Here is a 25,332-nt window from a genome sequence, read left to right as displayed (position 1 = left end):
TTAAGCATTATTGCATACAAAGGTTATGCAACAGGGTACTAAAAGTGACTAGTTTAATTTTTATGTCCTAAACACTATGGTGACCTAAAATAAGGGGACAATGTATAAAAGGTCCTATAAAGCAGAAACCAAATGGTATATAGTCAGTCAGTCAGTCAGTCATTCTCCAACCCACCATATTCTAACACAGGGTCACGGGGGTCTGCTGGAGCCAATCCCAGCCAACACAGGGCACAAGGCAGGATCAAACCCTGGGCAGGGCACCAGCCCACCACAGAAAAGGTATACAAATGCCCTTTAATAAAATTTGAGAATGTGGACTTTAACCAAATGTGAGTAATGTGTTTACAGTTTTAAAATTGGAAAAATGTGCTTTTGTCCCAAACATGGAAGGCACTGTAGACTGCTTGTATTAGATTCATTGTGATGGACTGGAGCCCTACCCATGGCCAGTTCTCATCTTGTGGCCTATATGATGCAGTGTCATGCCCTGCCCTCCCGTGACCATGAACTGCCACTTATAGCTTAGTTAATGGTTAATTCGTAATGATTAACTGTAGGTGTGAATGGTAATGTGACCGCTAATCCTAAAAGACTCCTACCATTTGCACACAAACACGTTCAGTATCAAACTTTTCTTTAAAAAAATAGTGTGATTTAAACTGCTAGAAAATAATAGAAATTGTCAGTAATTAAATGAAAAAGATGAAAAATCTTGGCAATAATACTAAACTTAAAAAAGAAATATTCACATTGCCTCACAAGGCTCAACTAGCTAAACAGAAGTGCCAAACAAAGGAGATCAATAATGGGTACTCATTGGCCACTAATTAAGAGTTTGGTTGTAATGAAAGATTGCGCCTACGGATGTTTTTGCTCATTCCCAGCTCTATGGCTATCCCAGATCCCCCGTCTTAAATTGTTTTTGACTATCAACTTTACCGATCATTCGGCTGAGCCCTGCTTTCCAACTCCGCGTTATTTTAAAATGTTATATCTTGTTAATGATTATTTACAGTTCTGCATAAAGATTTTGAAGAAAGCAAGTCAGCTGAGAAAATTCTCGTTGTCGTTTGAGTGTAGTGTACGAGCCAGTAAACAGCTGAGTGCAGGACACTGAAGAGCCCTGCGGGACGCACATTCTCACACAGCTGATTACTCACTGGGCGCCGAGCTGAACTGCGCTGCCTTTCGGAGTGACGCGAGCTGTCGGAGCTTCACCACAAACGGCACCGCGTCTTGCTGGCTCTCACATCGCATTCGGTCTATCGGGTGGATAAAGCAACGAACCCCAGAAAATCGGAAGTGGGATCTTGTTTAATTCAGCAGTTTTGCCATAGACGGGAGTACCATGCAACAAGTGCTTTCCAGTTTGGGTACCAGTTGCAGTCAGAGGGAGCGCAGCTGATCGCACTCATCTTCCACAGGATAACAGAAGTCCGATTAAACTTGAAAGTGGAGAGACCCCGGTTCACAAAGTATTTAAGCCATGTCTCAAGGTTTATTAAACACGGTGTTCTCCTGCTCTTCGCCAGCATCCAAGACCATATCCAAAAGGAGACTGCGGCAGACACGGAGTCTGGATCCGGCGATTATCAGAAATTACGGCACTGATACAGAGTACAGCCCGGCGGAGGCTGACAGCTTGCGCCTCTCTTGCCCACTTGACGTCCCAGGCGCTCTGACTCCCCCAGCTTCTGTAGAAAATGTGTGCGCACCCAAAGTGGAAGTTCGCTCCAGGTCCCTAAAATTTAAGCAGAACACCTCGTCCTTCTCCAGTCCGTGCACTCCCGCGGAGACATCACCATCTTCCAACTTTCAGTTTGATTACGACTTTAAGGGCTCTAAAAGGAATACAGCATGGGATCTGCCTTTTCTGGCGAAAATACCCCCGTCAACCCCACCGGGAAGTGTCGGGACCATCTTCTCTCCGAGGAAGTGGCTCCAGAAAAAGCTACAGCAGACCAGCTCCCAGTCGTACATTGTATGGAAGTCGGAGGTAGGGCTGACGGTTACTTTGTCTTGGATGCTTAAGTGGATTTGCGATGTATTTGGGTACTGCCTCATCTGTACAAACTTCGCCGGTTTACAGCTAGAAATAACGGGGTTGTGTTTTGTGGGTTATGATGCCCTTTCCGAATGTACAATTAGCAGTTACATTCAGGCTTGACTGTACCAGCGTGTTGATCTTCAGAGCTGTGCTGAACTGAACTATCGGGGTTCTCAACCTTTGACACGTGGGAGAAACCAGCTGTGCATGCCGTTTTATACGTTATGTCCAAAACAAAAGAAAATTCTTTAAATAGTTAGAATTCGGTACATTAAGCGATGTTTGCTCGTGCTGCTCAGTCTGTTCAAACTGACACCTCCAACCGTTCGTCTTTGGTGTCATCAACTTTCAAATCTCATTTGCAGTGTGTCATGCTTGCTGGGTGTCTTGTTGCCAAATATTAACCTGACCTTTCTCATTTTGAATCATACCTGTAGTTTATATAAAATGCCTTCAGTCTGTTGTGTTACTAATGATTTATCTTATTACTTTTGAAGAGATTGATTTGTAAGTCACTGTGTTAAAGAGTTCACTGCCAGAGGCGCTTCAGCAAACAAAAAAGGAATACGAAGTGTGACATAGTGGCAAAGAATTTGGAAGGGACACCTCAAGGTGGCGGATTCTGTCCCTGTCAGTGACTCATTGCATGACCTTCAGCTAACTGCATAGATTGCTTGTGCGGATAAAGAGTACAAACAGAAAAAAGGTCAATACAGTATGACAGAAATATTGATTGACAACACTCAGTAATTTCAGATAGATTACAAGGAGGCAACTAGGCAAGTGGTACATGGATTTATGGGAATGGATGTGACATTTATTCTGTGCAACTTAATTCTATAAGTAATTTTATGAATTAAAGTATTCAGTTTTACGGTGTGGTCTAGTGCTTATCTATTATAATATTACTTGCATTTGGAGCAATTTAGATTATTCAAGGGAATAAAATATCAAACAGTGAAGCAAAAAGTTTGAAAATACACACGTTTAAAAGGGCATAATTAATGGATATACAGTATCACTGTAAAGCGTCATCTACAGGCAAAAATCTGTTTTGATTTCCAGATCAGTGGAGTGAGTGCAGAAATATTTGAGATTTGATCATTATTCCAATTGAAATCATGGAGTAACCCCTAATTAAGTCATGGGGGGGGCTCAAACCTGGACCAAACTGCTATAGTTAAGGGGAGCATTTTAAGAGAACAGCACATAAGTATGGTGGTGAGGATTAATAGGAATAATAAGCAATAAGTGATCTCAATTTTGGACTTTTTTTTTAAGTTCATATTTCTTGAGTATGAGGTACATTCAATAAATTCCAAGACTGGCCACCATGTGGCACTGGCCAGTTACCAGCACATATATGTTTCACGTAAGGGTATAACAGTTTGAGTGGTGCAATGGAAGTGCTATTGCCATGCAACAAGGAAGCTATGTGGAGCTGGTATGTTCTACTCATGTCTGTTTAGGTTTCCTTCAGGTGCTCAAGTTTCCTCCCACAGTCCAAAGACTTGCAGGTTAAATGAATTGACATTGTCAAATTGGCCCTAATGTGTGATTGTGTATTAATGTGTTCACTCTACAATGGACTGGAGCCCTGCTTAGGTGTTGCTCCTGCCTTGTGCTTGCCGGAATGGGCTCCAGCTTCCCTTGTGAGCCTGCCCTGGATAAGCGGGTTAAAAAAATGGATGGTATAACAGCTTAATTTATAGGTCCAAATATTTGGTTGCTCGCACATGCTCAGAAGATGTTTAATGAGCTTGAAATAACTGTGCGCCTAGCACATCATCAAAGTGAAGAATGTCCACTTTTGAGCAATGAGCCACCATCACATTTTGAAAGCCTTTCAGAAGAATGCCAGGTGAACATGACAAATTTTGTAGCAGACACGTGGTTGCATAAGAATTACATGGCAGCTTTAAGGAGATTGAGAATTGCATGGTTCCTTCCATGAGAAATATGCTTTTTCACCTTTCAAAATATGATTTCAGCTTATCATTCAAAAGTTGAAATTTGTTGTTTAGCCAATATACTACACATACCATTCTTTCAACTTCACTAAACAAGAGAGTGTTCAAATGCTTGGAAAAATAGATCTGTTGTACTGTTAATGTAACATGTATTCCCTAATAACTGGTAATCACATTAGAACCACAAGACCACCATTTATAGGAACTTACTGACTGTGCCTCATACTGAATACAGCAGAGGTATAGATGCATAATGGAAGCACCTCTGTATCTTCAAAAGAGTCAATGAAGCACAGATGCAGTAATTGGGCAGAGTGTGTCCTTTTGACCAATTGAGCCTCACTAGATAACTAGATGGGATGACTTGCCACCTATCTCACTCTAAGAACAGTGACCAAGGATGAAGTCCTACTTGTATGTGTGCCTAATCTGCTGCTCTTGCCATCCCTTAGACACCCTGACCATACTGCGTTACTGTCCGTGGGCATCTTTGAATTAAGGGCCAGGCCACAGATTCTGGTGTTGCTCCAAATGCATAATAAACTTCCCTCAGAAATCTAATTTATTATGAAAGTGTGAAGTGAAAATTTAACTTTGTCCTTTCAATCATACACTCAAAGCAATTTCTAATCTGTAGAAATATTGCTTTTCATGGTATGTGAAGTTGTCTTTCTGCCTGGTTCCCAGTTAGTGGGGCTGGCCCTATTGACTCCATGGCATCCTTAGCATATCCTTGTGCATGTGTGTGACCAGCATGTGCAGCTACACAGTGGGGTCAGAAGCAAGACCCTTATCCACCTTGCAAAAAATAGTTTTTTTCTTTTCTTTTCTTTTGAATTTCATGTTGACACTCAGATTAAACTTTTCATAGTCAACACAATACAGCACAAATTGGCAATGAACTCTCAAATGTCCATTACTATTTGCTCCATTAGAATTTGCTACAAGTCAAAAACATGAAACGTTATTCCTTAACAATTTCTAGATGATAATGACAGCTAATGAAATAGGTATTGCCAGCTAAGCAGAGGCAAGTTACACTCCAACACGTGGCGAGAGGTAGACCGACTGGAATAGAGGCTGGTGCGTGAGTGAGGAGGGCCTGGCGCCCCACTCCTGATGTCACGCTTCCTTCTCCCCTCAGCCTGCAGCCTCTGTCTCGGATTAGCATAAATAAATCACTGCCAGAACCTAACTATGATAGCACAATGAGAGAAGTCGCAAAATCAATCGGAATGTCCAAGCAAATTATAGACAAAAAATTGTTCTAAATCTGTTAAGTAATTCTCTCATGAAAAGCGGACAGACAGATAGACAGACATTGGATTTTATATATATATGTATATATATATATACAGTACAGTAATCCCTCCTCCATCGCGGGGGTTGCGTTCCAGAGCCACCCGCGAAATAAGAAAATCCGCGAAGTAGAAACCATATGTTTATTTGGTTATTTTTATATTGTCATGCTTGGGTCACAGATTTGCGCAGAAACACAGGAGGTTGTAGAGAGACAGGAACGTTATTCAAACACTGCAAACAAACATTTGTCTCTTTTTCAAAAGTTTAAACTGTGCTCCATGACAAGACAGAGATGACAGTTCTGTCTCACAATTAAAAGAATGCAAACATATCTTCCTTTTCAAAGGAGTGTGCGTCAGGAGAGAGAGAGAGAACAAAGCAAGCAGTCAAAAAAAAAATCAATAGGGCTTTTTGGCTTTTAAGTATGCGAAGCACCGCCGGTACAAAGCTGTTGAAGGCGGCAGCTCACACCCCCTCCGTCAGGAGCAGGGAGAGAGAGAGAACCACAGAAAAACAAAGTCAAAAATCAATACGTGCCCTTTGAGCTTTTAAGTATGCGAAGCACCATGCAGCATGTCCTTCAGGAAGCAGCTGCACACAGAAGGTAGCAAAGTCCCTATCGTCTAGGTGTGCGAACAGCCCCCTGCTCACACCCCCCTACGTCAGCGCAAGAGAGAGAGAGAGAGAGAGAAAGTAAGTTGGGTAGCTTCTCAGCCATCTGCCAATAGCGTCCCTTGTATGAAATCAACTGGGCAAACCAACTGAGGAAGCATGTACCAGAAATTAAAAGACCCATTGTCCGCAGAAACCCGCGAAGCAGCGAAAAATCCGCGATATATATTTAAATATGCTTACATATAAAATCCGCGATGGAGTGAAGCCGCGAAAGGCGAAGCGCGATATAGCGAGGGATCACTGTATATATATATACAGTATATATATGTATAGATATATGTATAGATAGATAGATTAAATAGATAGATGACTGTGATTGCTCTTGTGTTGTTGGGTGAGGAATATTTTATCCATGTTTGAAATATTAAACATTATTCCCTCACTGTTTTGCTGCGTTCTTCCTTTGCAAAAACAACTTGATGGAAACTGCCCTGTATAGCATTTTACATTTGAGCTCTGATCTTTGTATAGAAACTGCAATTTTAAACGTTTAATAACTTTAAATCATAATGCTGTCTGGATTAAGCACATTAAGGTTTGACAGCAGTATGGTATGGTACATTTTAAACAAGCACATTGGAATTTCACATTCGAGTTCATGATCAGCTTAATGTGGAAACGATGAAACAATTAGATGATGCAATATACCTGTGAATCTTAAAGGACATTGTAAGGAGTTTAAAATGAGCATCAGCCTTTGGAAAGCCTATATTGTACCAGGGAAGTTTCTTTGATGTATTATCTCAATTCAGAATTTTAATTTTGCATGTTCTGTGGTCTGCGGTGGGTTGGCACCCTGCCCAGGATTGGTTCCCTGCCTTGTGCCCTGTGTTGGCTGGGATTGGCTCCAGCAGACCCCCGTGACCCTGTGTTCGGATTCAGCGGGTTGGAAAATGGATGGATGGATGGATGTTCTGTGGTGTCTGAGAGCTAGGCTAAGCAGACACATTCAAAGCTGTGGTTACACACTGGTAAATATTGTAAAGAATATTGCATTGTGATTGTTAAGTTCAAACTATAAGAACCTGAAGGTTTATCTGATCTGTAGTTCAAAGTTACCAAAATGTTTATCATATCTTGATTTTCATTGTGTTTGGTTTTAAAGGCTGATATTCCATATTTTTCCATCTAGTTTTACTTATTTAATTGTACATTTTTCTTCTCCCACAGATCTAGACATTTTTCAAGTGCTCAGTAGATTAAACACACCTTCCTGTAGTGACCATAACTCTTCCAAACCTGCTTTATCAATTGTTAATCTATGATTAAAATTTATTAATTATTTTATCTTTTCACTTATGGCAATAAACGTTTGTTACCTTACTACACTTGCTGAACACACATGCCCTAGCTTTATGTTACTCGATTATATTTACCTCCTTTGTAAGTTGCTTTGGATAAAAACGTCTGCCAAGCAAATAAATGTAAAGGTATCATGGACACAAGAGTGCACCAGCCACCCCAAACACCCGAACACACCAGACACAGGCACAAGTGTTGTACAACACACGTTTATTTCAGTGGGGAAGCACTTTTCCCTTGCACCCCACAGCAGCACGGTACAAAGCACCAAGCACTAATACCCAGTCCTTTCTTCTCTCTCTCTCTCTTTTCTTTGTCCACCTCCACTCTTCCACTGGCAAGCTTCATCCATCTTCCTCCAAACTCTGGCTTTACCAAATGGAGTGAGGTGGCTCCTTTTAAGCAAGACCCGGGAATGTTCCAGGTGGCTTATCAGCATTACCTGGAATCACTACCAGGTGTAGTAGAAGTCCACTGTAGGGCTACCCCTGGCATCCCCATGGAATCCAACAGAGCTGTACTAAACTCCAACTCCCAGTGCGCCCTGCGGGTATCTGTGATGTCAGTCTTCCTTGGAAGGCTGTCCTCTAGCGTCATGGGATGGTAGTGCCTTGTGGATACTCTCTTCCCCGGTCCTTCCATCCAGCTGGTGTCCCGGCCGGGTAATGGTCGTTGCCGCCCGTCACAGTATAAATACATGTTATTGTTACAAACCAGCACATACACATTCATAAAGGACCAATTTAAAGTCACCACATAACCAGTCAAAGATGTGGGAGAAAAACCCATGCAAACTCCAGGTAGATAACAAATGGTGGGATTTGAACCCAGGGTATTTAATCTGTGAGGCCACAGGGACTGCCTCTATGCCACTCTAATATTTAATATATAAGAGCCTGTTAAAGTTCATAATCATGTTGGTACTCATAGTTTTTGGAGTCTTAAGTACTATCCAGCTATCAAATGTATATGTGATAATTCAGAAATATTCACAGCCTTGAGTGCCTGTAGTCATGGGCATCTTCTGTCTCCTGGCTCAGCGATAGTCATAATGGAGGATGGACTAGGGCAAGGACACAACAGGTTTCAGGAGCCAAGTGTAAAAGTCCATGTTTATTAAATAACAAAAGTGTCATGGTGCATTTCAAATAAAGAGTCATCCATAGAACAGTGCAAAAGAGATTATCAATAAATAGTGAAAATGAAATGAATAAACACAGTCCTTCTTCCCTCATAAAACATCTTGTCCAGTAAACTTCTTATCTTTTCTACTCCCTAAGGACTCAGCAGATTTGACACACCTGCATGTGGTCTTCCCAACTCCCTTTTGGCCACCTCAGCTGGTCACCCATCGAGAGTCTCTGTAGTCCGGCTTTCCCCCTCTTCTGCCTCTATTCGTATGCACAGAGCATGAGCCCTCAATCTCTCCTGCTCCCTGCTAATCATTCCACAGGCCTCATACCATACAGATGAACTTGCAACCGCTGCAGTCACCCTATCACCTGTTTGTCTTTCTCTCTCTTTTTTTCCTGCTTAAGAATCGATCCCTTCCTGGCAATTTACTTACCACCTGCACACACCAACACTCACAAAGCGGCATCCTTTTCAAAAAACCTTGCACCTGCTTTTGTCCAATGATAACGCCATTAAGTCTGGACACATTTCATCACAGGAAGGCACAACTTTCAAGTAGCTTCTTTCTCAAGGCACTCTCATTTAGGCAATTTCTGGTGTTGGATTGTGACCTGTTTAGTATTAGGGTTATGTCAGCATTTTACTTTACATTATAAAGGGTTAACAAAAGTAGTACAGTGGAACCTCGAGATACGAGCACCTCTGTATACGAGAAATTCAAAATACGAGGAAAGTATGAGCGAAAAATTCAGCTCTAAATACGAGCATTGGTTCGCGTAACGAGCCACGAGCCAGGCTGTGGGTATAGCTCGCGGCTTAGCAAGGGGGCGTGGTAGCAGTTGCGAGCCGCGATCTGCGGTGTCTGCGTTTCTCACTTAAGTGCACAGGTGGGAAACTGCCCACATCCATGATTGTTCCTGTGGCTGATGGGCTGCAGCTGCCATGTCCTCCCCGCATATATAGAGAAGCGCGAGCAGGTTAAGGGGGAGAAAAAGTAAAAGAGAGAGAGAGAGAGAGAGAGAGAGAGAGAGAGAGAGAGAGAGAGAGAGAGAGAGAGAGAGAGAGAGAGAGAGAGAGAGAGAAAGAAAGAAAGAAAGAAAGAAAAGGCAGGCAGGCAGGCAAGTGCAGGCTCGCGCAGGCTCGCGTGTAGCTGAACAGGCGAGCCAAACAGCTGAAGCAGGACGGTGTAGAGAAGGTCAGCTGCATTAAGAGTGTCTCGCCTGTTTTAGAGCCCGCATGGGAGAAATAGGTGAGACGCTAACAGAGAAGAAGCACCGGGGATTGTCATCTGTTTTTAAAGACTGCTTCTTGTTGACGTTTTAACCTCGTGTTAAAGGATTGTTATTCTTGTGTATTTTAAACCTCCACTTCACAACTGTTTTAAGGATTATTTATTTAAAGATTTATTGAATGCTCTACTGCACTTTGGACACCTGTTTTGATTCTTTTAATAATCAGTTATATTATTTACCAGTGTTATTTATTAAAGGTAGACTACAGTATATATAATTTATCAGTGTTATTTATTAGGAAAATTGATTTTTATGTTAATATATTTGGGGTGCAGAACGGATTAACTGGATTTCCATTATTTTCAATGGGGAAGTTTGTTCTAGATACGAGAAATTCGCTATACAAGCTCAGTTCTGGAACAAATTAAACTCGTATCTAGAGGTTCCACTGTATTTTTTTGTTAATTACTGTATTACTTTACTAAACAAACATCCCTGATAACACTGGTTCATATGCAGTGCATGACATAGCCCACAACTGGGACCCTGCTATCAGAGTGGGAGACATAGCTTTAAGAAGCATATAAAGATTAATGAAGGGGCTAAAGAATGGGAAAAATTAATAAAAAAAGAGTTGTGCAGCTCAGTTCCAGTCCAGATTAGGATCACCAAGCACACTTCCCACGAGTACATTAATTAATGCCTGAGGTCCAGTGCCTTGGGAGATGGAGTTCAAGCCGCAAGTCTGCAGGTTCAGCTTTTACTCCTGGCACACTCTGTATGCCTTCGATACTTCAGGTTCACATGCTTAAAAATCTAAATATAGATTTAGAATTTAGGATGATTTTAGCAGAACGTTACATCTCTTGACATGCCTTTTTCTAGGCAAGGAATTGGAACAGTGTCTCTGGAACTGGGAGACAGAAACAATTAAATACCATCAAAGTTGTGCTGTGATCATTCATGGTGGTCTTCCTTACTAGCAAAAAATCCCATATGGACATTCAATGAGTTATTTTCCTATTTCACAGACATTCTCGATACTAGTTAAAAGTTAATTAGCAGTTATTATTTGTACTGAGTGTCTTAAATTGGACTGGATTCCCAGTCAGGGCTGGTTTGCTTGTGTCCAGGATGGATAGATGGAAGTCCAAATGGAGTGATTAAATAGCTAGGCCAAAACCAAAAAGAAGTTATTGTCATTACCCAACATTTGAACACAAATGTCATAGGATCATTCAACAAACATACTTGGATGAAACTTTATTTTGTGCATCCTAAGATGCATTTTCTTTTAGTTTTGGATTTTTTTACATGTGCATTTTTAAATTGTTTGTTATTACTTATCGTTGTGTTTGACAACATCACCATAATGCCATTTTGCTTTCCACACTCCTACATTTTGTTCTTGTTTTTCTATAGTTGCAGCCATGCTATTTATGATCACTTGCTGTAATGCAATGGAGTCATAACTGAGTGACCAAGTGGTGGGAAATTGAGACATGGACAAAACAGTTTTATTCTAGACATGCCAAATATATTTGAAAAGCAAAGTCTTGAAGCTAGATACATGATTTACTGCAAAAACATTAACAAAAACAGGCCAAAATTAAGCTCAGATGCTATATATAATAACTATAATGACAATCAGTGGCTTTCAAAATCAATCAAAACTCAAAAAGTGAAAAAATCAGTCATAGTAAAATAATGACAAAAATGTACACCACCAAAAACGATTAATATACATCCATCCATCCATCTTCCAACCCGCTGAATCCAAACACAGGGTCACGGGGGTCTGCTGGAGCCAATCCCAGCCAACACAGGGCACAAGGCAGGAACCAATCCCAGGCAGGGTGCCAACCCACCGCAGGATTAATATACAGTCAGAAGTAAATCTGCTCTTAATAATGTATACAAAGTTAAGCACAGTTTCTTAACAGCTCCGCTTACTCAGCAGCTCAGAACACTCTAGTAGCCCAAAGACCAGTCGAAAGATGATGATTGGTGGTTTAGGCTATGGTTTTATATGGCCAACCTTTATAATGGATCAGTCCTCATGGACATCTTCCAATCATGGTTGACACAGATACATGAATCAACCTCAGATCGGGTGTTATTTCTCTATATCTTCCTCTAATTCTCCGTGCACATATGTTTGATCACCTCAATGGTAAATTCATCCGTGAACTTTTAATCCCTCTAGTACTCAAACTTAAATTATGCACACATATGCCAGTAACTCAACTAAGCAAATTGCTCTGTGTCTTCTCTTTCCCTTGTAGTGACAGAAGCCCACCTCGGCATCAGGCATATTCAAACCCAGAGATATGTAGGCAGTGATTTTGTAGCCCTCTGAATGGGCTGTGAATGTCATCATGAATTCTCCCTGCAATAGCATTGCCTCTTGTTTTCAACTGTAACTATTTATATATTTTATTTAAATAACTATAAATAATATATAATCTTTGTACAGCAATTACTCTGTGAAACTGCTTGTAACACTCAGTTTGCTAGTTGAATGGCATATTGAGTTATCATTCATCACCTATTAAAGATGGTGGTGCACAGTATCTTGTTACCTGAGCATTAGATTAATTTTGAAAACAAAGAACACCAGTGTTATGTTACAATTAAAATGAATGGCAGGACACAAATAATGCCTTCTTTTATAAGAAGAAGGAAAACAACGTGATCAAAAAAGGATCATGAAGGTCAATAAATTGGAAACCGATTTAATAAAGTAAACAAGAGGGGTCAGAAAGCTGAAAATTCAATAACAAGAAATATTGCAAGAGTTGTTTAGAGTTTATTTAAAATCTAGAATGGACAGAGCGGTGGCTCTGAGGCTAGGGATCTGCGCTGGCAATTAGAAGGTTGCCGATTCGAATCCCATAAATGCCAGACGTGGCTCTACTCCGTTGGGCCCTTGAGCAAGACCCTAAGCCTGGGTATGACGTTAATCTGTATCCAGCCCTGTAAACAGGTCCTCCAACTTACAAGGAAAACTTGGGTGTAAGTGGCAGGATTGACACTCCAGCCACAGTATGGAACCTCTGATTGTGCTGAGGTGTCACCCACTGCACTCGGTCCCAATCCAGGCGGTTTGTCATGTGGTGGGTACATCAATGCACTATCAGCGCAGGCTCCCAACCTCTCTCTCTCTCTCTGTCAATTAATTCTCAATGTACTAAACAGAAAGCAAAGTCAAAAAGCATGCAACAAGTCCTGACTTTCTGAAAAATATTTAACACTAGCTACCACATGGAACATTTATTTTAGAAATCCATAAACCTGGACAAAGAAGATCATGTGATAAATAATCATCTTAAATAATAATGGCCCAATGACATAATGTATTGCATTGCATTGAACAGTCTGGATGGCAGATGGCAAAGTGGCAATGTTTCTAACAAAAAGCAGCCAAAATGGTGGCACCCAATACCTAAACAAAAAAGTACCTTGGGATAATAAAAATAAGATGGTAAAAATTAAGTGCAAAAACAGTAACAGGAATAAATTCTCCTTGAATCAAAAACATGAAATTATAATAACATTAACACAGCATCTTTGGAATATGGAAGGAAATTGGGGAACAAACAAATTCTAAACAAACTGTGGGCAGGCCTGTCCCAAGTGTTGTGTGGCAGCAGAACAAACCACTGAAAATTTGCACTATTCTGCCACCTACTACAAGTTTCTTTTTATTACACTTGCCAAAGTACCAGCCGTAGCCTGGGTATGAATAAATGGGGGAAGAACTGTCTTTTGAAAATTGCACATGGCTAAACACAACCCATGAGACAAAAAGATGTACATTAAGACAAAAAGACGTACACTAAGACAAAAGTTGTAATCCTTTGAGACAATGAAATTGTATTCCAAATTACCGGAAAAGAAAATGGTGTATGTAGCTGTGGTCTGGTTTGGCTTCTCCGAAACTTTGTGCATGCTGATGATGATGTCTTTGCCCAGGTGCACTCATGCTGCCCAATGGGAACTGCAGTCCCTGCATTGGTGTTTTTTGTGTTGTCCCTCTCCTTTTATAAAATCTCTTCCAGATATGACTTAAGGTCTATATTTTAATTTGGACCAACTGCAAAGCACATACAAAATTTCATGAAAATTGGTTCCATTTTTTACGTGATTAGCAAACAAGCAGACATTCAATATGCATATGATTTTATTTTTATACAGTAGATAACATAACATTCTCAATCCTGTATAATCTGTATAATTCAGAGTCATAGGGTTTATTTATTATATGTATTATTTTTATTATTATTGGTAATAATAATGTATTTATTTATATATATTTTTACAAACATAACTTAAAATTGTGTTAAATAAAACCAACATTAGTGGTTGTTCTTTTTATTTTTATTTTCTGTGTACATAATATAGGAGAAAAGTATTTTTAAGGGGGCATAAATTGTGACCGCAAAGTTTTGATGGATTTTATACACTATTTGACAATTTCTAAAATGATGACTCTTTGCAAGTTTGCCTCTCCATCTGTGTGCGTGTGTGTATTTGAGTGGCATGTACATATCTCATGAATGGATACATTAATTCTAGTAAAATGTAATTCTAGTCAAATGCGTTATCCTTATTACAGTCCTGAGATGCCATTTTTAACAAAATGGTAGCATTTGCATATTTCTGCTTTATTTCTGCTAGTGACACCATACGTTATATGTTATGGAAAATACTCTGTAAATAAAGAATAGTCTAGAGTCACCTCTAGTAACGGAATCTAAGATGGATGTCTTTTATTACAACAGCAAGCTTGAGGGAGACATCCAAATACATTCAATCTGTTTACTGTGACTGACTGACTAATCTAACAAAGCAGCCTCTTAAATAAGTTAGGTTAATTTACATAACAAAATGAAGCATTTCAATTTACACCAATCAACATACATATAAATGGTATATTCTTCTAACACATCTATGTTAATATTATCTAACAGTCCCTAAAATAGTTAACATAGTACAAGTCTTTTAGGCGTATATACTGTATTTATGTCTAAAGAGCAGCTTGTTATTTCTAAATTCTTAAAAAATAAAATGCATTTGATTAGAATTATCTCATCATTCCTTTAGTAACTTGATCAGGACATGATAACTAAAGAATTGTTTAGTTACACATGAAAGGTACACAGAGAACACTTATGAATTCAGACAGGAATAATAAAACACACAAGGATGCACTTTTGTGCTTTTCTATTCAATTATATTTTTGTTTTCAAAAAATTATTTGAGGTGAAAGCTATAGAAAATTTAAAAGGGCTACAGATTTTATAGGAAGTATTTGTTGACAGTTCAAATGATTTCCTTTTTGTCATCATTTTACATTTACTGCCAAGGAAAGTTTTGCCATATGTGGCACAATGACTTTGGCTTTTGAAGAAATGTTTGAAACAAAAGTATTTCAAAATAAAAATATGTACTGTATATATAGAATATGTGATTGAAATATTTTTGAAATTCTGAACTATTTTTGAACCGTGTAAGAAATCCTGAAATCACTGGTGAGAAGGCCTGGCATGTTCACTTGGTGATTCTCCACTCATCGTCAGCTTACTGTGATTGTCACATATACTGTTCTTACTTCTGTCATGTGAGTGCTAATATTGGTTTGGTTATTTATTTATTATATTTTGAGCATAGTAGATGTGAAAATATTGCGTGACCACCAGGTCCTACAAATATACTGTATGTAGAAACAAGAGGACAGTATTCTGATTCATATCAAATGCATGAGGTTTACAGAACTGCTTTGTATCCTAACACAACATAATTTTTTATTATGCCTCCAACCTTATCTAACAAATGGCCCTATAAAATATTAATAAAGATGTCCCTTGTGTAGCCTGCAGGGGGACACACCAGTCACCCAAACCCAACACAAGCAGACACCAAGCACAAGTTTCTCCACACAGAACACATTTACTATGAGGAGAAACACTTCCCAATCGTTCCCCACTACACCACAGTATAAAGCACTAATAAATCACAGTCCAATTAACTTTTTTTCCCTTCCTGTTGGCTTTTCTTCCTCTTTCTCTTTTCCTTTCTCTCTCGTCTTCCTCCACTCCTCCTCCTCCTCCTAAAGCAAGCTTTGTCTTTCTCCCTTACAACTCTGGCTCCTTCAGTTGCACAGTTGCTGCACCTGGGAGAACTTCAGGTGGCTCATCAGCATTTTCTGGAAGTACTCTCAGGTATGATGGAAACCCAAAGTAGGACTCTGCATCCCAACCCTGGTGGCCCACATAAAATCCAACAGAGCTGTGCCAAACTCCAACTCCCATGGAGCCCTACTGCAACATGGGGAGGGGGGTGGGGGGTGGGATGTCCTGCACACATCTGTTCCCCTAGTCCTTTCAGTATATCAGGCTCCTGACTAAGAAAGGGCCCGACCATCCATTACACCTGGGTTACAGTACTGTATCATAATAGACTTACAGATTATAGACTTACTGAAGTGAAATACCTCTACAGAAGTATCACAGGATTAGAAATTCTCGTACATCAGCAAGTTGCATGTTTTTCATTTCTTTCTTGTTCACCCTCAAGACAAGCAGGAATCAGGGATGTTTCAGGGATCAAATGTCCACACACACTAGCTTTGTGATGTTATCCATGCAGTTTATTTGCCTCTTAGCTTCATTCAGCTTAAGAACACAAACAAGCCGGTGTACTGCTTCACTGTTTATGCAGTTTATTCATAAACAGGTCACAATAGCATTTATATTTTCCAGAGTTTGTCTTAAATATTTAGTGCTTGCCTCACTTGTTTATCAATGTTTGTTTAACAGGTGACAGATAACTAACTATGCAGATAAAGATAAACTATACTTGGTGTCATTGTCAGGGAGATAGCACATACACTTCTGGTGAAATGGAATCTAGACAAAAACATATCATGATGGTGTTTGTTCTACAATACCACTAGGATCATATCAAAAAAGGTACATAAAAACACGGAGAGAAAACGTTTGTGTTCATTTAAGATGAGTTTATTCGCATACCTTTTTAATATCCTGTACATAATTATTCTGACTTGGTCATGTCAATGTAATTGTGGGTTGCACATGAGTGGACTCTGATATGAATGGACATCGTGTTCTGAGCTGTTTCCTATCTTGTACCTGATGTTGCTGGGATAGGCACTATGCTCCAAAGACTCTAAATTGTATTAAGCAGATTTGAGGATATTATGTTATTAACTCCTGCTGAATTTGTTTTTGCCTTGAATTAAGTGAAAACAGGGAAACGTTGTGGTGAAATGCCTTTCAAATGCCTTGCATTGAAGTCAATGGAGAAGGAGGAACAGAACGAGTTTTGAGTGGACTATAATGGTGCAGTGGTCTTTTATGTTGGACCAATCATTGTGCTCAAAAATATAACTTGAGCTGTGAGGCAACAGTGTTAAGCACCGTGCCTCCCTGAAATAAAATTATTGTCCGAGTCCACATTATTTGAATTCCTTTACTTCCCTTTGTGTCTCCTGAGCTCCTATCGCTACAAGTAACTTACGCCAACAGAGCCTTTTATGCAGGGGGCACTGTCCCTATAACTACCTGATCTGTGCTACAAAGCTAGGAGTATATCATGCTTAATCCAGCAGTAAAGACCCTACGTACAATGTGTCTTTTCAGTTATTCTCATAATAATCTTATTAAGTCAGCTAATGTACTCCTCCAATACTGCAAAGCTGGAGTACTGATCGGTAGTGACATCACGCTGTGTATAAGCCGTAAATCATTTATGCATGGAATAAATAGATCTAGCACCTCTATAAAGTGTGAGGTGGGGTATGTTTACATGTGTGAACATGCTGCACATGCACAATTGCAAATCGGGCAGGGAGCATAGATCGGGTAATGACATTCCCATGCAACACGGCTGCTACAGCTCTGTGATGTCACACTAGCCTTATGCTACCAGTAGAGTGCTGGGAAAAAAAGTTTGCCTAAGCTGGCTGCTTGGCAGATTTTCAGGAAGATATTTATTGAAAAAGGTGTGATGATATATAGACAGGATAGATGAGAAAATAAGCCTTGTGATCCACATTTTAATAAACAAAAGATATTGGCAAAAATAAAAAATGTGCTCAAGAAAGCGAATGCTAGTGAAGAGAGGTTCAGATACACACAAATACAAAGGAAGGGTGCTGAAGGTACACCTAGAGCAAGAGAAAGGAAATATTTTTTATTCTGTTACCTTTCTTCGACAAGTTGTTTAAGATATATATATATATATATATATATTATATATATATGTATGTATATTGTCACAGATGACTGTGGTCATTACCTGGCCAGGATGCCTGGAGGGACCAGAAAGGGACATTAATAGCTTCCGGGGCACAAAGGGGCAGCCACCCTGGATAAAAAGAGGACCATGGGACAGGGACAAAGAGGATTTGTACTATTGGAAACCATGGTCACCGCCAGGGGGCACTTTAAGCCTCAGGAGACCCGGATGTGATTACTTCCGCCACACTTGGCAAGATGGTGGAGGGATCGGCCAGGGATGCCCGGAGTGCTTCCGGTTCAAAGGGCAGCACTTCCACCACACCAGGAAGTGCTGCCGGATGGACATCATCAGCCACCTGGAGCACATCCGGGCAGGAATAAAAGGGGCCACCTCCTTACAGTCAGTGAGCGAGAGTTGGGAGTGGGAGTAGGACGAAGCTCCCTGGAGGAGTAGAGGCAGCAAAGGACTGAAATATTTAAGGGTGATTATTGCTTAGTGCTTTGTGTGGAGTGTGAGAATTGTTTATTTAATGTTTAATAAACGTGCGTGTTTTATAAAGATGTGGTCTCCGACTGGTGGTGTCCGGGCAACTATCACAATATATATATATATATATATATATATATATATATATATATATATATATATATATATACAGCGCTGCTGCCTCGCAGTTGGGAGATCTGGGGACCTGGGTTCGATTCCCGGGTCCTCCCTGTGTGGAGTTTGCATGTTCTCCCCGTGTCTGCGTGGGTTTCCTCCGGGCACTCCGGTTTTCCTCCCACAGTCCAAAGCCATGCAGGTTAGGTGGATTGGCGATTCTAAATTGGCCCTAGTGTGTGCTTGGTGTGTGGGTGTGTTTGTGTGTGTCCTGCGGTGGGTTGGCACCCTGCCCAGGATTGTTTCCTGCCTTGTGCCCTGTGTTGGCTGGGATTGGCTCCAGCAGACCCCCGTGACCCTGTGTTCGGATTCAGCGGGTTGGAAAATGGATGGATGGATGGATATATATATATACATTTTTTTTTGCAGTTCTGTGGTTTGTGTTTTGTTTGTGGGCAACATCATTTTGTGTAGTAATTCATGGGTGCTGCCATCTTTTTCCTATTGTTATGGCTGTTACCAGTCATACAATGCAGTGCCCATACCCTAGTGTTGATCTAAAAAAATTCAAATATTAATCAATTTTCTAGTATAGTTAGGGACAAGAAAACCAAGTTTTGAGAAGTCATTGGCTTTGATGTTTGATTTTGCCTTTTTTGACTACATTTCTGCTTTGCCCTGTTACATTTTCATTCATCTCCTGTTTTCTGTTGTGTTGACCCTGAGAGCAATGAATTTTTATAGACATTTTGAACTTTGATTTAGTCCCACTGCCCTAATTAGGGCAAAGTAAACTAGTCTGAAATTGTTTTAAGGATAGGCAAAGTGCAAGTGAGAATTGCTTAGTATGGATTTAGTTATCTTATTCAGCTATTAACATAGTTATATTAGCTGTGGCATTAAATAATAAAATCAAAACTTTCAAGATAAAAAACATGTATTGGAGATTTTAATAACAGTGTATCTATTGGGCGCCCACAAAAACTTAAGCCTATTGTTTCACAATGTTATTAACAGATGGTATGATGGTATTATTATTATAATTGTTATTATATTTTTGGTTGATGCCTTTGTCCAAGAATGACTTACATGGTTGAGACACATAACATCTATTGCAGCTAGTTTATACAATTGGAGAAGAGGCATATTAAGTAACTTGCTCAGGGTCACAAAGTCAAAACAAAGGCAGACATATTTTTCTTTTGCTCTCTCTGTTCTTTATTCCCTGCCTGGTTATCTGAGTTGTTATTTTTAGGACTGACAAATTTTCATAGTTAAAGAAATCATTGGGGGAAAAAGGGTAATGAAAATAAAACAGGGAGTGGGGTACAAGCAGAAAACCTACAGAAACAATCAATTAGACATGCCATTAAGGTAGAAATTGACCTCAAAATAAGGAAGTGTTGGAATGAAAGCAGTCAGTGCCTGAGTGATGAATTTGTTGCAATAATAGAGGTACAGGAGGGATCCCAGGGTCAATTTAACTGCACTGGTGTATACTCACTAATCAAATTACTATGATCTACATACTAATATTGGGTAGGGTCTCAGAACAGCCTCAATTCTTCATTCCTTTCAGATTTTGCTCCATGTTGACATGATTACATTACCCAATTTTTACAGAGTTGCCAGCTGCACATCCATGCTGTGAATCTCATTATCATGTTCATGAAAACAGTTTGAGACAACCTTTGCTTTGTGACATGGTGCATTATCATACTGGAAGTAGCCATTAGAAGATGCATAAGTTGGGGACATGAAGGGTTGCATCTAGTCAGCAACAATACTCATATAGGCCATGGCGTTCAAGCGATGATTGATTGGTACTAACAGGCCCAGAAAACATTCACCACACCATGACACCACCAGCACCAGCCTGGACTGTAGGTTGGGTGCATGGATTTACTGGTGGTGCCAAATTCTGACCCTACCATCTATGTGCCTCAGCAGAAAAACTGAGATTTAGCAGACCAGGCTACATTTTTTCTGATCTTCAACTGTTCCATTTTGGTAAACCCATGCTCACTGTAGCCTCAGCTTTCTGTTCTTATCTGACAGGAGTGGAAGTTGACGTGGTCTTCTGTAGACTATTCCCCTCAAGTTTTGAAGTGTTGTGTATTCTGAGATACTTTTCTGTTCATCACAGTTCTACAGAGTGATTATTTGAGTTACCATAACCTTCCTGTCAACTTAAATCAGTCTGGCTATTCTCTTCTGGTCTCTCACATCACCAAGGCATTTCCATGGAACTGCCGCTCACTGGATGTTTTCTGTACGATTCTGAGTAAACTCTAGAGAATGTTGTGCATGACCACGCTGGAGATCAGCAATTGCAAAAATTGCTCTGGCAACAAACATGCCATGGTTGAAATAATTGCATGTTGTGAACATTAACTGGAGCTCCTGTCCTGTATCTACATGATTTTATGCATTGCACTGCTGTGCTGCTTTCACGTGATTGGCTGGTTAGATAACTGCATGTATACACGTATATGTGTTCCTAATAATTTGTCAGGTGAGTGCAGATTTGACATAAATCACATAGGATTTTCCTTAATCATTCAATCTCTATTTACTTTTCTCTGTTCCTCACTTTCTCCCAGAACATCAAATGTACTGTAGTTATTATTTTGAAACATTAGTCTTTTTGATCTCTGGGGGGCCCTGTCCATAACGTCACTAAGGAAGCAAGGAGGTTTGCATTGTTCCTGGCCTTTTATGCTGTATATGTTAGAATTACCAATGTAATAACGATGTTAAATTCTAGAAATGTTCTAAATAACATTATGGAAATTTTACATTTAATATAACTACAGCTTCCAAAATGGTACCCACTTCAATGTATTCATTTGTCCTCTTGAAATAATTAAATAGAAAGCATATTGATGCTTCATTCAGCTGTACGGAGTTCAACAATGTAGCCAAGGAACTTCTCATGGGTGCAATTATGTGAAAGTTAGTGGTGGGAAGCCAAGAGGTTTTGTTCCCAACATGTTTTTCTTTTTTTTTTTCTACTAAAAATATCTTTGAAACAGGAAATGACTGAAAAGCTAGCTGCCCTTCTTCATTGTTAAAAATGTGCATATCCACAGAGCACATTAACATACATGGAAGATCATTTAATGTTTGGATGTTATAATATGGGCTTTGTGCCTACAGTATAAGCGATCTTCCAAATTAGCCACTGGACTAACAATCATGAGTGGGTTGAAAACTGCATTTTGAGTTTACTACCTGTTGAGCCGTGTTCCAATATTGGCAATGCTCTAACATTTACTGCATTAGTTTGAAACAGACTTGGGAATGAATTGAGCATTAGAGAGAAAGAGTTGTTGTTTTTGGAATGTTTCCAAACAATCGTCATTACACAGGCAGAGTTGATATATACACTGTGTTCATCCAAAGAGACTTCACAAGAAGCAAAACGTTATCCAAGTTCTTAGTCAAGAGGCAAAGTCAAGATTTTGCCAAACTCAATCTATTATTTCTTTATTTTCTTCTTTTACTGCTGTACCTCTAGTTATCACAGTTCTTTGCTTTGATGATCCAATGTTTAGACATGAGTTTGTGCATCTCACAATCTTTTATACTGGCAGGATGATGATGTTATGTTGTGCACTGGTGTTGTGGAAATTTTCATCTTTACCAGTTTGTTGCATTCACATGAAAAACTTCTCGGGATCTGGAGAGAAATGTGAGGTCACTGCTGATATGCTACTTGGTCCACACAAATAGCAACAAAGATAAGCTATATTTTTTGTGATACTAAAGCACAAACCAAATGTATGTGTAGCTTTCTTTCAATTACAAAGCGATTACAAAAACGTAATTGGTGAAAACCTGGTTTCGGTTATTATTATTATTTTCTAGTTTTAAAAAATATAAAACTTTTTAAAACTTTATTATTATTATTTTCTAGTTTTAAAAAATATAAAACTTTTTAAAACTTTTTTAAAATCTTTACCAGTTTGTTGCATTCACATGAATAACTTCTCGGGATCTGGAGAGAAATGTGAAGTCACTGCTGATATGCTACTTGGTCCACACAAATAGCAATTAAAGATAAGCTACTGTATATTTTTTTGTGATACTAAAGCACAAACCAAATGTATGTGTAGCTTTCTTTCAATTACAAAGCGATTACAAAAACATAATTGGTGAAAACCTGGTTTCAGTTATTATTATTATTTTATACTTTTAAAAAAATTGAGAGTTCAATGTTACTTTACAACATAGAGAATTCAGAACTCTTTTCTCTGAATTGTCCAAATATAACAAGCAGAGTTAAACAAAACAAGTAACCAAGCCTCAATGCATGTAACAAAAATCACAGTGGGCAAAAATTCAAAAAAATTATAAAATTGAATGTAACCAGACCCAAAGTGTTAATCTTTTGGTCTGGTTAATCTGTAGTCAAAAAGCAGAGCTAGAATTCATTAACCATAAATTTGTCAAAAAAGTAAATCAATAATAGTTTTAAGACTTGAATTGAGTCCAATCAAGGACAGCTAGGAAGTTCACAACTGTTATGGCCTACTAAAGGCCGAGGGGAATATAAATAGGACGCGCACAAGCGAGAGTGAGAGGGAGACAAAACAGAAAAAAAAAACCAAAAAAAACTAAACCAGCTAAATAAAAACAGACTCCATTTATTGTCAAAAAGAAAAACCTTTCAAAATATGGAGAAAGTTACACACAAAACAGAAGCAAGGCAGGAGGACAACACTAACTTCGCTATCTAGCTAAACAAAGTTTACATAGCTAGATACACTCAAATGTATCATGTAGATGGCTAGCTTACAACAATTACAATTCTTTAACAAGCAATTAGAAAAAAACACTCAAAGCCAGGACATCCAACCCTAACTCTCCATCCCTTGCTCTGTGAAACCCAAATCCTTCTCCTCTCACACTCTCTCTCTACCCTAAAACCCCAACAAGGTTCTTTTTATAACCTACACCCCACCTACAACCCAGATGATTTAATAACAGTGGGCAACTCAATAGGTGGGTAATTAGGACGGGACTCAATTACGTCATCTGCACCAAATTAAACAAAACAAGCCAAGTTTAACAAAAAGATCTAGAGTAAGGTTGTAACAATAATGTGTCTTTTATAAGTACAGAACACATACAGTTGACCTTGGCTAGCAACAGCAACAAAACCCTCCAAATAAGAAAAAAACAGAATGGCTTTGCAAGCAGTCGTAATTAACTTTCATCATTCAAAACATGTCAAGCACAAAAATAGATATGACGACAAGATTGACCAATCTCTGAAACCCTCAAAAAATAGTCTAAACAATTTTTTTGAGGTCAAAGAGAGTTTATAAAAAATCAAAAACAAAAATCTGACTATGACACTGGGAAACTTGTATCTCTCATATGCCCCATGGGACATGAACTCAGCTCTTACAATGGATACTGTTGCTGTTATCAATATGGTGGACACAATATTGAAATAGTGGTGTGATAATATTATGAAAAGAACAATAAAATCTAAACAATGATAAAAAATAATGAAATTAATAATGCCTAGTAAACAGAACTAAACGGAACATTGAGATTCCGACAAGCGGTAGTGAAATAACAACAGTCAGATTGCAGAAATTCAGGGGTTGGGATCCCGAGAGCACAGTTTTATGTATGTGGAAAACTGCAGTGCTGTCTTTGTAGAAGAAGGTGGTGAACTTGAGGGTCAGAGGATGTGTGGAATTTGCAAGTAATCCCCACTGACAGTTTCAAGTCCTACCTTTGGCTTTTCTTATATATTGTGACAGATGGCCGGGGGCATTGCCCTGTCGGGACACCTTTCTGATGGAAGGACCGAGGACAGAGGACATGCCCACAATAATACCTATCCCAGGACATGAGAGGGGAAACCCCTTGGATTTCATTGCGATGCCATGGGGCGCCTAGTCAGTTCCAGAGCCTTGGACTGCAGCACTTCTGCCGTGGGGCACTTAGTCAGTTCTGGAACCTTGGACTGCAGCACTTCTGCCACACTCAAAAGTGTGGCCAAGAGAGGATCCGGGTGCACTGGGAGTACTTCTGGGTGCCCATGCAGCACTACCGCCACACCAGGAAGTGCTGCTGGATGATTGTCAGAGTACACCTGGAGGGCTTCCAGGTGCAGTATAAAGGAGGCCGCCTCACTCCATTCCGAGAGCCGGAGTCGGGAGGTGGAGGACAGAGCTTGCGGGAGAGGAATAGAGGAGGAAGAAGAAATGAGAGTAAAGGAAAAAGAAAGAAAGAGAATGAAGGGACAGAGCAATAGTGTTGGTGGCTACAGATTTGTGCTTTGAGCTGAAGATGCAACGAAAAGAGCAATAAAAGCATGTACTTTAGGACTTGTGTGTTTCAGTGTCTGTCTGTGTCAGGGCTATTTTCCAGGTACTGATTTAAACATTGTCTTTCACTTCTTGCAATTACATGTGGTACTTGTGGTAGAAATCAACATCTTAATTAAAGAAAGAAACTTATCTTCTAATAAGGCAAGTATGACAAATCCTTTTAATCAGTAATCATGCAGGAGAAAAGTTTATCCATCTGTATAATTTACTACTCCAGCTAATTCTTGAACAAGGAGCATTCTTTCACAGCATGATCAGAATGTTCAAATATTAAAGGTGTGGGTCTATTTCATAAGCAACTGAATTTACATTACAGTGTCAATCAATGCATACATTTACTCTGGTTGGTTTGTTGGTTTACACCCTGATGATCAAAATAAAAGTCTATTATATTATTATTCTTATACCCTTTGGGTTGAGCCAACACCCTTGAAATTTCTGTGTCTATA

General features: G+C 39.4%; 1 protein-coding gene across 2 annotated transcripts in view; it reads left to right on the top strand.

Annotated features, from left to right (window-relative positions):
• The first annotated feature begins 1,197 nt into the window (after positions 1-1,197).
• The window catches only part of LOC114650899 (rho GTPase-activating protein 6), a 611,037-nt gene continuing 586,902 nt past the window's right edge, over positions 1,198-25,332 (top strand). The window contains exon 1 of one of the 2 annotated variants that reach the window (XM_051926806.1): positions 1,198-1,999. In XM_051926806.1, the coding sequence (XP_051782766.1) occupies positions 1,490-1,999 (510 nt within the window). In that variant the 5' untranslated portion in view covers positions 1,198-1,489. The remainder of the gene's footprint in view (positions 2,000-25,332) is intronic. The other variant, XM_051926807.1, reaches the window with a different exon arrangement.

This window comes from Erpetoichthys calabaricus, chromosome 4 (genome assembly GCF_900747795.2).
Source record: "Erpetoichthys calabaricus chromosome 4, fErpCal1.3, whole genome shotgun sequence".
Taxonomy (NCBI): Eukaryota; Metazoa; Chordata; class Cladistia; order Polypteriformes; family Polypteridae; genus Erpetoichthys; species Erpetoichthys calabaricus.
The sequence above is the reverse complement of the archived record's forward strand: the minus strand, read 5'-3'. Positions and strand labels throughout refer to the sequence as shown.